The 15,002-nt window shown below is 38.9% G+C and overlaps 1 protein-coding gene across 1 annotated transcript; it reads right to left on the bottom strand.

The window, feature by feature from the left end:
* Positions 1 to 3,691: 3,691 nt before the first annotated feature.
* Positions 3,692 to 5,190, bottom strand: LOC138894757 (uncharacterized). Its single transcript, XM_070179484.1, has 3 exons — positions 4,609 to 5,190; positions 4,472 to 4,527; positions 3,692 to 3,881 (listed from the first exon to the last, which is right to left on the bottom strand). The coding sequence occupies exons 1-3, from the start codon at positions 5,188 to 5,190 to the stop codon at positions 3,692 to 3,694; spliced, it is 828 nt and encodes a 275-aa protein (XP_070035585.1).
* Between the last annotated feature and the right edge of the window lie 9,812 nt (positions 5,191 to 15,002).

Raw genomic sequence — 15,002 nt, 5'->3', positions numbered from 1 at the left:
CCCTGTTTATTATACGAGTCGAACCTTAGGAGAAGCGGAAACTAGATATCCGCTCCTAGAAAAATTGGCACTTGCATTGATAAGCGCCTCAAGAAAGTTAAGGCCGTACTTTCAATGTCATCCCATATGTGTGTTAACCACTTACCTGCTTCGTAATATTTTGCACAAACCCGAGTTATCAGGCCGACTGGCTAAATAGGTCGTCGAACTCAGTAGGTACGGTATCGAATATCAACCCCGCATGGCCATCAAGTCTCAAATTTTAGCAGACTTCGTGGCCGATTTCACGTCAACCCTCGTACCCGAAGTCGAAAAAGATCTGTTGAAATCAGGTACATCATCAGAGGTATGGATCCTTTTTATGGACGGGCTTCGAACGTGAAAAGGTCTGGGCTAGGCATAGTTTTGAAAGCACCCACGGGTAACACTATTAGGCAATCTATTAAAACTATCAGGTTGACTAACAACGAGGCCGAGTATGAAGCCATGATTGCAGGTCTCGAGCTAGCTAGAAACTTGGGAGCAGAAGTCATTGAAGCCAATTGCGACTCCTTGCTGGTGGTGAGTCAAGTAAACAAATTCTTCGAAGTTCGAGAAGGTAGAATGCAAAGGTATTTAGATAAACTGCTTGTCACTTTGCACCATTTCAAACAATGGACTTTACGGCATGTACCACGGGAACAGAATAATGAGGCCGATGCGCTTGCGAATTTGGGGCCGTCGGTCGAGGTAGATGACTCGGGCTCGGGGAATGTTGTTCAACTTTCAAAATTGGTAATCGAAGAAGGTCACGCCGAAATAAATTCTACAAGCTTAACCTGGGATTGGAGAAACAAGTATATTGAATACTTGAAGAGCGGAAAACTCTCATCGGACCCTAAAGATTCCAGAACCCTACGGACTAAAGCTGCTCGATTCACATTGTCTTCGGACGGAATGTTGTACCGAAGAACATTCGATGGACCGTTGGCAGTATGCTTGGGTCCGGGAGATACCAGTTACATCCTACGGGAAGTGCAAGAGGGTACTTGCGGGAATCACTCTGGAGCCGATACATTAGTTTCAGAGCAGGGTATTATTGGATCTATATGGGCAAAGATGCGAAGGAATTTGTTCGTAAATGTGACAAATGTCAAAGGTTTGCACCGATGATCCACCAACCCGGAGAGCAACTCCACTTAGTCCTATCCCCATGGTCGTTCATGAAGTGGGGAATGGATATCGTCGGCCCTCTGCCATCGACCCCAGGTAAAGCCAAATTCATTTTATTTATGACTGACTATTTTTTCTAAATGGGTTAAAGCGCAGGAGTTTGAGAAAATAAGAGAGAAAGAAGTTATACACTTTATTTGGGATCATATCATATGCCGATTCGGGATACCCGCCGAAATAGTGTGTGATAATGGAAAACAATTCGTTGGCAGCAAAGTAACAAGATTCCTTGAAGACCACAAGATAAGAAGGATATTATCGACGCCATACCACCCCAGTGCGAATGGACAGGCCGAATCAACGAACAAAATTGTCATTCAAAACTTAAAGAAGAGTTTGAATGACGCTAAAGGGAAATGGAGAGAAATCCTGCCCGAAGTCCTTTGGGCATATAAGACGACGTCAAAATCCAGTACGGGGGCGACCCCATTCTCCGTAGTATATGGGTCCGAAGCATTGATACCGGTCGAAGTTGGTGAACCCAGTGCCAGATTTTGATTCGCAATGGAAGAATCAAATAATGAGGCTATGAATACCAGCCTCGAACTATTGGACGAAAGACGAGAAGCTGGTCTCGTCCAATTGGCCGCCCAAAAGCAGCGAATCGAAAGATATTATAATCGAAGAACCAAGCTCTGCCATTTCAATCCTGGGGACTTAGTGTTAAGAAAAATTACCATCAATACCCGAAATCCGAATGAAGGAAAACTAGGACCGAACTGGGAAGGACCATATCAAGTGCTCGAGAACATCGGAAAGGGATCGTACAGGCTCGGCATTATAAACGGCAAACAGCTATCAAGAAGCTGGAATGTATCACATCTAAAACGGTACTACTGCTAAGGCGACCTTTCCATATTCATTTATATTTCAAAACTGACCCCTGCAGAAGTCCGAACAAGGGCTAAAATGGATCTCTCACTTGAAAGCACGCGTTGCACTCTTTTTCCCTTAGACCGGTTTTATCCCAAATGGGTTTTTCGGCAAGGTTTTTAATGAGGAAACCAATGATCGTGCAGCATTTACAACAATATCCGAGGCCTCGCAAGAGAGTTATTTCACACCAACAGGGTTCCAATAGGAAAAATTATAAGAGCCAAATGGTCAAAGCGAACCATGCTCATATAGATTGGCCCAAACCCAGGCGTGTAATAACGTGCGAAGAAAGTTCTCTTCTTTATCGGCATCTTATATCCAAGGAAAATTCCTTTATTTTGAGATTTATTATGAAATCAGAATTAAGATAAATTCGACCACTGAGCCTACGGGCTACTTTTATTTCGAGTTCGAGAAAACACTCACTCGACCATTACGCCTATGGGCTATATTACTTCGAGTTCGAATCATTCACTCGACTAAGCCTACGGGTTACTTTTATTTCGAGTTCGAGCAAACACTCACTCGACCATTACGCCTACGGGCTACACTACTTCGAGTTCGAATCATTCACTCGACTAAGCCTACGTGCTACTTTTATTTCGAGTTCGAGCAAACACTCACTCGACCATTATGCCTACGGGCTACATTACTTCGAGTTCGAATCATTCACTCGACTAAGAATACGGGCTACTTTTATTTTGAGTTCGAGCAAACACTCACTCGACCATTACGCCTACGGGCTACATTACTTCGAGTTCGAATCATTCACTCGACTAAGACTACGTGCTACTTTTATTTCGAGTTCGAGCAAACACTCACTCGACCATTACGCCTACGGGCTACATTACTTCGAGTTCAAATCATTCACTCGACTAAGCCTACGGGCTACATTTATTTCGAGTTCGAGCAAACACTCACTCGACCATTATGCCTACGGGCTACATTACTTCGAGTTCGAATTATTCACTCGACTAAGCCTACGGGCTACTTTTATTTCGAGTTCAAGTAAACACTCACTCGACCATTACGCCTACGGGCTACTTTACTTCGAGTTCGAATCATTCACTCGACTAAGCCTATGGGCTACTTTTATTTCGAGTTCGAGCAAACACTCACTCGACCATTACGCCTACGGGGTACATTACTTTGAGTTCGAATCATTCACTCAACTAAGCCTATATGCTACTTTTATTTCGAGTACGAGGAAACACTCACTCGACCATTACGCTTACATGCTACATTACTTCGAGTTCGAATCATTCACTCGACTACTAAGCCTACAGGCTACTTTTATTTCGAGTTTGAGCAAGCACTCACTCGACCATTATACCTACGGGGTATATTTCTTCAAGATCGAATCATTGACAACTAATAAGACTAAGGGTTACATCGCTCCAAGTTTGAGTAAGCGCTCGCTCGGTTACAGAGGCTATGAAGTCCAAATTTGATTAAGTTATTTAAATCATTATGAAAACATTCATAAGGCGTGAATAAAGTCCTCACAAGACAGGAAACAAAAACAGAAGCAAGTCGGCAAAAAAGGAGATATATCTATATATAAATTTATCTGCATGAGTTATTACAACGTAAAAACTAAGAACTAAACTTCTCGGTCAGGAGCGGTCTCTTCTTTATCAAGATCCCCCCCGTTTTCGGGTTCACCCTTGCTCCCATCATCATCATCATCGCCATCAAAAACCAGAGCTTCAGCATCGGCTTCGAGTTCTTTGGCCCTTTTTATCTCTTCAGCGAGATCAAAACCACGAGCATGGATATCCTCGAGAGTTTTCCTTCGGGATCAGCACTTAGCAAGTTCGGTGACCTAATGTGCTCGAATATCGGTGGACTTGGCTGCCTCTCTTGCCTGGACTTGGGCAGCTTCAGCATCGGCCCGATAGACGGCCACGAGCGTATCCGTATCGGCCTTTGCCTTTTCGGCATCAGATTCAGTCTTGGCAAGTACAGAGGCCAACCGAGCCTCAATTTCCTCAATTCTTCTTGCTTGAACCAGGCCTTTTTCCTTCATTTTCTGAAGTTGGGTTTCTGACGATGATAACTGGGCTCGAGCAGTCTCTTTTTCTGCAGCAAAGCGGTCCATACCTTCTTTCCACCGCAAAGACTCTGTTCTTATCACGTCGACCTCCTCACGAAGCTTCCCGATCATCTCGATTTTTTGCTGCAGCTGTGAGACCGGAATGCTAGCTATCGTCCCGGTATCAATCCCATAGGCTTTCAAAAGCATCATTACCTGCTCAAACAAATCGGTCTGATCTCGATAAGCCTTGGCCAGCTCAGCTCTAAGGTCTTTTACTTCCTCTTCTCTCTGCCCTAAGGAAAGTCTAAGGGAGTTCCTCTCGTCAGTAGCCTATTGTAGGTCGACCTCGTATCGATGCAACTTATTTTGGGATCGAGAACATTGTTCTCGATGAACTGCCACTGCCTACAAAGAAATAAGAAGCAAAATTAACGAAAAATGAACATAAAGATAGTACCGACAAAATAATTTTAAAAGCTCACCTGATTCAAAACCTGCCGCATTCCGTGAAAAAGATCCGCTTCATCACCAGCATCGGCAACGTCCTCAATGCCGGTAAACAGGTCACGAAAGGGATCTTCTTCATCGCGGGGCCTGTCTAGATCGAGGGCTCCCAGATCTTGAGCTTCCCGAATCACCCCTGCGGAAAAAGCGGGAAAGGTAGGTGAATCCTCAATTGCTGCTGCCCCAAATGAATCGCCTGGAGCATTCTCCTCGGTTCGAAGGGGTTCGAAGGCCTCTTCAGTCATATCCCCTGCCGGTTGGCTCCGATGAGATACGTCTTCGATATCCGATAGTTCGAGGACTCTACCCAAATCTTTATCCGGTATATCCTCAGTTCGAGGCGGAGCCTCATGGAGCATCATCGATCCAGCCGCCGATGAGGCATCGGTGGTCCTCTTCATTCGGACCGCTAGCGCGGACTCATCATTTTCTTCTTCTTCTTCTTCTTCTTCTTCTTCTTCTTCTTCTTCTTCTTCTTCTTCATCTTCATCTCCATCCCTTAGATGCAGAACGGATTCCACGATCAAAGTAATGACATTCTTGTTCGGCTTACGAGCCATCCTCTTCTTCGATTTTGGATCTTCGGAAACGGAGGCTCTTTTCCTTTTATTTTCCTTCACCGGCTTTGGGACAGAGGCCAAAATTTCCTCCTCATTGGGCAAGGGCCTCAAAACCGCGTCATTACCCAAACCTGCATATGGAAAACCTTAATAAAATATTTTGAAAACTACCTCGTTCGGATCACCAAAGAGTACGAGAAATGAGCTTACCGTGATTTTTGGCCTCCCACTGACCCTTTGACAAATCACGCCATGAGCGCTCGGCGTATGTGGAGGTCAAAACAAGGGCTCATACCCAGTTCTTGAGATCAGGAACTGCTCCGGGCATCCAGGGAACTGCTACATCACAAAAAGAGGAGTGTCGATGAGAGAATAAATGAAAGAACAAAGTAGAAGTAACAGCAAGATCACACTTACGTTTCATATTCCACTCATCGGGAAAGGGCATCTTTTCAGTCAGAATCATGTCCGAAGTCCTTACTCGAACAAACCTTCCCATCCAACCCCGGTCCCTGTCCTCGTCAATATTCGAGAACAGAGCCTTGATAGCTCGACGCTGAAGTTTTATTAACCCTCCTCGAAAAAGTCGAGGACGGTACAATTGGATAAGATGGTCGAGGGTGAACAGCATCCGTTCAATTTTGCTCATAAAATATCGGTTCAGGATAACGATCCACCACAAATAAAGATGGACATGGCCTAGGGTTACCTGGTATTGTCGACAGGAGTCAATAATAACGGAATCGAGGGGACCTAAAGTAAAAGGGTAAGTATACACATTCAAAAACCCTTTCACGTAAGAAGTGATATCTTCATCAGGGGTATGAATTATTATTTCTTTTTCACCCCAATTGCAATCCTTCTTTAGCTGTTTGAGGTGTTTCTCGGTAATTGAACACGTGTACCTCAATACCGGCTCACATCGACCAGGGACCGATGAACCTTTATCAACCTTAAAATCTGAAGTAAGAACACACGCCCCGGGAATACACTCCTCAGGCCGTGGTTCTGCCAGTGTCTCATCGGCGGCACACTGTGAAGATGAAGCCTTCTCTTTCTGAGGAATGGTTTGTGATGTTTTCGCCATTTTCAAATTCAAAGGTGAGGAATAGAAGAAAGTGACAAAGATTGGGTAGAATTGAAGGGGGGCTTTTGCAGAAAGAAATCACAGATTTACTGGTAAGTTGGAGAGTACGAAGAAGAACTTGGAAAATTTGGAAGATAGAAGATGTAAAAGTGGCAAAAGATAAAAGAAAGGGTTATTTATAGGTTCAAGTGATGGCAGTTCAGTATCAGCGGTGGCCGACCACCGCCTGACATGTATTATAGGCCTTGAAAGACTAAACCGACGGGACAGCTACAAGATGCGTCATGGTCAAACCCGAGGGAAACGTCATGTTATAATACGATCGAGCCGTTAAAAAATCATATCGTTTCTCGCCACATTCTTTCTGAGAAACGAGGGGACAATATGTATACGGTCGAAATAGATTTCGGCCTTAGCATGTCCGATCGAGTTCGAATGATGATCTATCGAAGTAAGATCCCGAAGGTGGAACAAACTAACCTCGAACCCGGGGAGGCCGATCCATGTCGAGTTCGATATCATTATCAAGCTCGAATCAAAATCGAACCATGATGCAGAATAGATCTATCATGCTGATAATTCAGAGACCAACCAACATTGACCTCGAATCAATTCAAGGGCTCGAGCTAGGATCGGGCTCGAACCAAGATCATGGGCTTGAGTCGAAATCAAGCTCAAACCAAAATCGAGGGTTCTAAGCAAGATCGAGCTCGCAGACAAAAGCCGTTGCAATCCCACTAGAGAGAATCTTAGCAGAAATTATGAAAAAACTGACTTATCATGGGTCTCCTACTGAATGTTTATTTTATTATGCTTAGAGCCAAATCCCTCCACTATAAAAGGGCTTGGTTACCATTTCTGTAAAACAAATTTTTTCTCAGGCTTACATTGTAATAAAAGTGTTATATTCTTCTATAGTAAAGAATCGTTCTTTCAGATTTCTTAGATTGATTCTATTTATTGAATCCTAAGATTCGTTGTCCCTGACAACCTTATCTATTTCGCATTCTCTACAATCTATATTTACATTTCTATTTATCCTTACATTTTGTGTTAAGTTACGCCACATACTCAGGTTTCTTTTAGAAGAGTTCATATTTTCACTTTTCTTTAAATTTATAGCCTGATTCCGTTATATTTGTGGGCATGGGATTTTAACTTAGTTGAATCGAGCACCATTACAATTATAAGTTTTTTTGTACTAATGAGTTTGAACTTAGTAGAAGTACACATGTTTAAGAATTTCAATTATACATATATAGTTTGAGTCAGAATGCAATGTATGAGATGTTGATCAACTTCATATACCTTCTATATTTGCATCCTCCCATGGTAATGTCTATCATACAATACTTTTTTCTCTCTCTTTAGTTTTCTTAATTTTTATTATACATGGGGGGAGGAAGAGGACTAGGAAATTGGGGAGGGGAGAGGATTTGAATGCTTGCTCACCTAGACGATGAAGTAGGGTTGTGAATTATTTGGGTCAACCCAAAAATCCGAACCAATTCATGTTATTCGGGTTGGTTTGAATCAAATTTTAGGTCTTTGGATTGGATTTTGAATATTTAATTTAATTATTTTGGATATCGGATCGGATAACGTTTGGCTCAATTTACATCCGAACCGATCCGAAATCCGAAATTTATATTTTACATAAAAAAGAGATGGGTGCCCTTTCACAAAAAGGTTTCTTTGTTATCTCTCTCACTAATAATGTTGTAAACATTTAAATTTTATCGGGTTTAAATTCATAAAATAATTTGGACCATATTAAACTCAAGATACTAGTCCAAACAAATATTGTGACTAGTAAATTGGGTTAATTATTTAAATTCAATATAGATGTGTTGGGCTAGTCCATCTAATTGGACTACAAATTAAATGATAAGTCTACTTCATTAGCCCAAGATCCAAATGGCTATCAGCCCATCTTAAAGCCGGCTCATGCCACGTGTCAAGTGATGTGGCGATCCAAGACAAATAAACGAGTCAACAAAATCATTTCACGTATCAAATTATGTGACAATCCAAACCAAATAAATGAGCCAATAAAATCGTGACACATGTCAAGAAGGGTGGCAATCCAAGTCAAATCAACAACCAATAGAGTTGTGCCAAGTGTCTAGATGGTATTGGTCAGTTCAAATGGAACAATCAAATCGCAGAGCCACACCACTCTCTGCAACTATAAATAGAGGTATTCATAAAGCTAGAAGACACAAGAAGTTATAACAAGAAGCAAGAAAGAGCTCATGGATCAAACGCTGCAAATTTCTCCATAAGTTTCAAGCTTCATGCAATCAAGTTTAAGTTCAAGCTCAAGAACGAAGAACAAATCAAGTTCAAGCTCATGAACGAAGTACAAATCAAGTTCAAGTTCAAGCAATCAAGCTCAAGATCAAGAACGAAGAACAAATCAAGATCCAAGGAGTACGAGTTCAAATCAAAGTTCGTGCTAGATGAATTCAAGATCATCGTTCGTGGCAACAACTATATATTCAAGATCAAACTCAAGGGCCTTTGAATTTATTTACTATTGGAAAGAAGAATCAAAGGATGCATAGAGATTGTACACTCAAATTATTTGAAATCAAATACTACGATTGTTGCGATATTTTTCGGTCTTGAATTTATTTTCTCGACGCAAATTTATTGTCTACAAATTCTGGCAGAACTAGTCCCACTAGGCGTCCCAAAAATTTGTAACAACAAATTTTCGCGTCGAGAAAAATAAATAATCAAGACTGGAAAATTGTTTAACAAATGTAGTATTTGATTTCAACAAAATGAAAGTGTTACAATCTCTATGGTATTCCTCCGATTCTTCAAGAATATAAACTCTCTGAGTGAGCTTGATTTTGATTTTGATTCAAGGGCTTGTAAAGCTTGGTCTTGAATCTCCTTCTTGAGCTTGAATTTGGATTTGATCACGAACAAGTAATTTGATCTTGTACCAAATTTGTTTGCAACGAATTTTTGAAGGAAAATAAAACACCAATTACAAACAACTATAAAGAAAAAAAGAAATTTATTGATAAACATTACGGGTTACAACTCTGTTTATCTCTTGATTCTTTCCTCCGATTTATTATCCATTATTCGAGGAAGATATGCATCTTCTTGATGTATGATGATCAAAAAGCATGTAACAACAATCCATTTGGATCTTGAATGTTGATTGAACTTTGAACAAGACATATTTGACATGTCTTTGATCTCTTAATGAATATTCCAAGAGTTTTATGGAATTTTAGAGATCGTATATTTGATCTCTTTGTGCATATTTTGAGAGTTTATGGAATTGTTGAGATCCTATTTGAAGGACATATGTAGCCTATTTATAGGCATAAATTAGGGTTTGAGTGGAGTAGCCACCAAGTAACCCTAATAGACTCCTAATATTTCAATAGTCTTCTTGAATTTAGGATTTATCTTGATCTACTAAAATTTCAGTGTCTACAAATTTTTCCTACTTCAAGGATTGTCGATATGTTGGCTTGCTGAAACTTGAAGACGAGACTTGAAGTACTCGACCATCACAACATATAATCTTGAAACTTGTAGTTTTCGATGAAGAAGAGATGAAGGGCAGAACTGGTCCCACTGGGCGTATCAATTTGTTTGGAACGAATTTTCGAAGGAAAATAAAACTACAATTACAAACAACTATAAAGAAAAAAAAAAGAATTTTATTGATAAACATTGCGGGTTACAACTCTGTTTATCCCTTGATTCTTTCCTTCGATTTATTAGCCATTATTCGAGGATGATATGCATCTTCTTGATGTATGATGATCAAGAAGCATGTAGCAACAATTCATTTGGATCTTGAATGTTGCTAGAACTTTGAACAAGATATATTTGGAACGTCTTTGATCTCTTAGTGAATATTCCAAGAGTTTTAGGGAATTTTAGAGATCGTATATTTGATCTCTTTGTGCATATTCCGAGAGTTTATGGAATTGTTGAAATCCTCTTCGAAGGACATATGTAGCCTATTTATAGGCATGAATTAGGGTTTGAATGGAGTAGCCACCAAGTAACCCTAATAGACTCCTAATATTTTAAGAGTCGTCTTGAATTTAGGATTTACCTTGATCTGCTAAAATTTTGATGTCTACAAATACCTTTTCTTTGTTTTCAATATTAAGTAAAAGATATGAAAATCAATGAGTTTTGCTACATAAAATAGTAGGAGATAGCAACTTAAAATTATTTATTTAGCATCTTAATAAGGCGTACAATCCGAACCAAAATCTGAAATATTTATTCGATCCAAACTTCAAAATGCAATCTGATCCGAATTTAGTTTGGCTCGGATTCGAATTGCAATTTACAAAATTCGAAATTCAAAATTACAATCTAAATAGTGTCAAATCCGATCAGATCCGATCCATGAACATGCCTAGATGAAGGTTCGAATAGCCCACCAAGTGAGCAGTCTTAAATCCTAAAGAATACGTAATATTACGAATATGATAATCATCAATTGCAATTTTATGTTTCTCAACTTCTTTGGAGATGAAAATAAAATAAAAAGATATACATATTAACTCTAAAAACAAAACTGGGAATTCCTTTGGTTATCATTATACGATAAATTCAGCTTACCAGGAAAATTGCCTACTATAGTTCATACTCTAGTATGCAGATGTACTGCTGTTTGTTAGTATTGTATATTCAAAATCAGAAAATCAGAAGACGTTAGTTTAAGAAAATAAAAACAGAAAATTCCAAGCTCACAAATTTCTTATGTGTCCTTAAGCAATTTAATTCCCTCACAGTTGCCTAAGATTTTGGATTAATTCTTCCATGATAGAGCGAAATAATTATTCTGTGATAGCGGCACTTCAAATAATAGAACTTTGACGAACTCAAATGGCAGAGTAAATCACACAAAATACTTGTGTTTTGCTTTGAAAATCAATGTAGAATGCAGAAGAGAGAGGGGAGAGATTTTCAGATTCGGTGGTGAAAAATGAGGTTGAGCCTTTCTATTTATAGCTAAAAAAAGTTGAGTCCCAATAGGTGCAAAGGTGCCAGTTCATTTGATAAGGTGTCTATTTAGCAGAAAATTTGAATTTCTGTTAAAACGGAATATTTGGTCGCTAATTTGAGCGTTGGAAAATAATGCCGCAAAATTCCAAATTAATATTTTTTCACGCAAAAATACTAGAAAAGAAAATATTATTGACGGAAAAGGAAAATAAATTTGATCCAAAAAATTATCAATCAAAGTCGAAGTCGAACGACGACGATGCGAGGCTTGCTGTCTTCTCAACTCTTTAAGAGCTAAAAGAAGTGCTTCCATATATAAGCACAAGAATTTTCCTCTTCCTATCCAATGAGGGACCACGTTCCTTTGTAAAAGGGACTAATTCAAAATTTTATTTCTCTCTATTTCTTTTCCCACCATTTTCCATTCACCCCTCTTTTGTTTTAATTAATAAATCCCAACATTGTTCCTTGTAGTTGCATGAAAATTGTTTCTAGAGGTTTCAATGCATGAACCATGTACACATCGTCTACCTTAGGCTAATTGACACTTCTTCACTGAAAAATTATACGGTTTAACTAGGTCAATTATATATATATACATTGTGTGTTGACTTCCTTTATTTTTTTCATGTGTTTCTTTTTTTTTTTATATATATATATATTCTGATACTCCTTACTAAAATTTCTAGCTCCACTCAGTATAGTATAAATTCTCTCATCAACTTAGTGGGCGTTTGGACATAAGAATTGTAAAATTCCAAAATAGGGAAAAAACTTTTTTCATGTGAAAATGGTATTTGAAATTTAGAGTTGTGTTTGGACATGAATATAATTTTGGGTTGTTTTTGAAATTTTATGATTGATTTGAAAGAAAATTTTGAAAAATAACTTTTTGGAGTTTTTCAAATTTTTAAAAATTTTTAAAATGCATTTTCAAGTGAAAATTGAAAATTTTATGGACAAATGCTGATTTTAAAAAAAAATTAGAAGGAGGAAAAAATTTCTTATGTCCAAACGGGCTCTTATATTTATGGAAATTTTTCTACTAATGTGCTTTTCCACTGGAATCCATTGCGCCAATCATTGAAAAGCCAAAGCGTTAATTTGTTAGAAAGTCAAAGGCTAGAAAAAGCTGGTTCGCATGTATAGTTTACTGGTTGTTCGCTTTTCTCCATAAAAGTGCATGAACTCCTTAGTTCCATGACAGGACCACTCGCTGATTGAGTTTTCGAACTCAGTAAATTTACATTATTCTTTTAATTTACAATGAGAATTAAATATCAATATTTAAAATAAAGTTCATACATATTTATTAAATGTAAAACAGTACAGTAAATTACAACTAAAAGTATTTAAAAAATGGTTTTAAAAAATCATATATTCTAGGACGATTCTTTCTGAGTCTGAATGAATAGTTTTAGGACACGTAACAATCAATCGGCTAAGGATATATGAGCAGGAAGTAGTGAGTTTCTACAGAAGATTACTAGGAAAATCAGCTAATAGTATGCCTGCTATTAATCCTAGTATAATAAGGAAAGGTCCACGATTTACAAGATTTCAACAATTACAACTCATCTCCCCTTTCACTAAAGCTGATGTGGTGCAAGCATTAAAGTGAATAGGAGATTGTAAGGCTCTAGGAGGGGATGGATTTAATGCATACTTCTACAAAAAGGTATGGAACTTAATTGGAGAGGATGTTACCAAGGCTGTATTGAAATTCTTTAATGAGGGTTCCATGTACAAGCCAATAAATAGTACCTCAATCACACTAATTCCCAAAGTGAAGAATCCATCTTCCATCAAACAGTATCGACCAATTTCATGTTGCACTATTATATACAAAATTATCTCAAAGATGATCACAAGCCGGTTGCAACCAGTGATGGACTCCTTAATAGATATGAGTCAAGCAGCATTTGTACCAGGAAGAGTATTGAATGATAATATCCTACTGGGGCATGAACTTGTAAAAGGATATGGAAGGAAAGGAATTTCAACCAAGTGTATGGTCAAGATTAATATGCAGAAAGCGTACAATTCTTTAGAGTGGGGGTTTCTTGAGCAGGTTCTCACAAAACTGAATATCCCAGAGAAATTCCTATCATGGATCATGACATGTGTCACTACAGTGTCCTGTTTTATTGCTATAAATGGCAAGCCAACAGCTCCCTTCGATGCCAGAAGAGGAGTCAGACAAGGGGATCCAATGTCGCCATATCTTTTTGTCCTGGCCATGGAATACTTGACCAGAATCTTAATGACTTTGAAGGACATGCCTGACTTTAACTATCATCCCCGATGTGAGAAGCTGAACATAGTGCGACTCAGCTTTGCAGATGATTTGTTATTATTTTGCAGAAGTGATGTGGTGTCCATTCAACTGCTCTATGAGTGTTTTAGCACTATTCTAGCTACTCAGGACTGATTACAAATAAGACAAAAGTTGTATCTATTTTGGAGGGGTAACAGTGGATGTTCAACAACAGATTAATCAATGCCTAGGCTTCTCCACAGGCACACTACCATTCAGATACTTGGGGGTTCCATTAAGTACCAAAAGATTATCTATAACTCAGTGTCAGGCCCTACTGGATATGATGCTCACCAGAGTTAAGCATTGGACAGCAAAGTTTTTATCTTATGCAGGAAGGTTACAATTGATCAAAAGTATTCCGATTGCCATCCAATCCTTTTGGTCACAAATCTTTCCTTTAACAAAGAAGATTATTTTAAAAATTGAGAGCATTTATAAGAGGTTTCTCTGGACAGGTGAAGTAGAAGGGAGCAATAAAGCATTAGTGACCTGGAAACAATTGTGCTGGCCAAAGTCTGTAGGTGGTTTGAACATCACTGACATCCTCACGTGGTACAGAGCTGCAATCTTTAAGCAACTATGGAATTTGTGTAAGAAGAAGGATCGCCTATGGATACAGTGGATGCATACATACTATATAAAACAACATGTGATATGAAATGTAAATGTGAAACAATCTTCTTCGCTCAATCGAAAAATATTAGGAACTGCAAAGTATCTAAATGAAGCAAATATAGGAGTGTAGGAGGTGATGAATGCGAGGAGCTACTCCATCAGAGACATGTATAATAAGCTTAGAGGAGAGTTCCCTAAAGTTGAATGGAGGAGACTATTATGCAATAACACTAGCAATCCTAAATGGATCTTTATCTTTTATCTAGCAATCGTGGGCAGATTATACACACGAGACAGGCTTATCACTTGGGGAATATTAACCAATCCATCATGTTCGTTGTGTGAAGGAGGTACAAAGGACCACAATCATCCTTTCTTCAGATGCACCTACTCAGCAACACTTTGGAGGAAACTATTATACTGGATTGGAGTCAAAAGAGATATGGCTGGGTGGAATGAAGAGGTAAAATGGGCTACAAAATATGCAGCAGGTAAACAACCACCATCAGCAATATACAGAATGCTTCTAACTTGCATTGTATACCATATATGGCAAGAAAGGAATTGGAGAACTTTTCGCAGGCAGCAAAGGAGAAGTGAGGAGCTGGTTAAAACGATAATCCAAGAGGTCCATTGTTGAGGAAGCTTGAGTCCTAGTCTAGCTAAAAGATTTCAATATTTAAATTTTATCCTTAGCTAGTCTATACTTAGAACTGGTGTTAATTAGTTTTGATGTTCCTATGTTTGGGACTGCATGTCCAAACCTAGGTGGATAGTGATAAGGTTTTG

Source organism: Nicotiana tomentosiformis, chromosome 6 (genome assembly GCF_000390325.3).
Source record: "Nicotiana tomentosiformis chromosome 6, ASM39032v3, whole genome shotgun sequence".
NCBI classification, from domain to species: Eukaryota; Viridiplantae; Streptophyta; class Magnoliopsida; order Solanales; family Solanaceae; genus Nicotiana; species Nicotiana tomentosiformis.
Note: the sequence above shows the minus strand (reverse complement) of the source record. Positions and strands in the feature narration are given on the sequence as shown.

Excerpts from the sequence above, each read along its gene's own strand:
- LOC138894757 (XM_070179484.1), bottom strand. The coding sequence starts at position 5,190 with ATGGCTCGTAAGCCGAACAAGAATGTCATTACTTTGATCGTGGAATCC. Across the intron at positions 4,528-4,608 it reads TGCGGCAGGTTTTGAATCAG|TGGCAGTTCATCGAGAACAA; the intron begins GTGAGCTTTTAA and ends CTTTGTAGGCAG. Across the intron at positions 3,882-4,471 it reads ATAAGTTGCATCGATACGAG|GAAAACTCTCGAGGATATCC; the intron begins GTCGACCTACAA and ends CTGATCCCGAAG.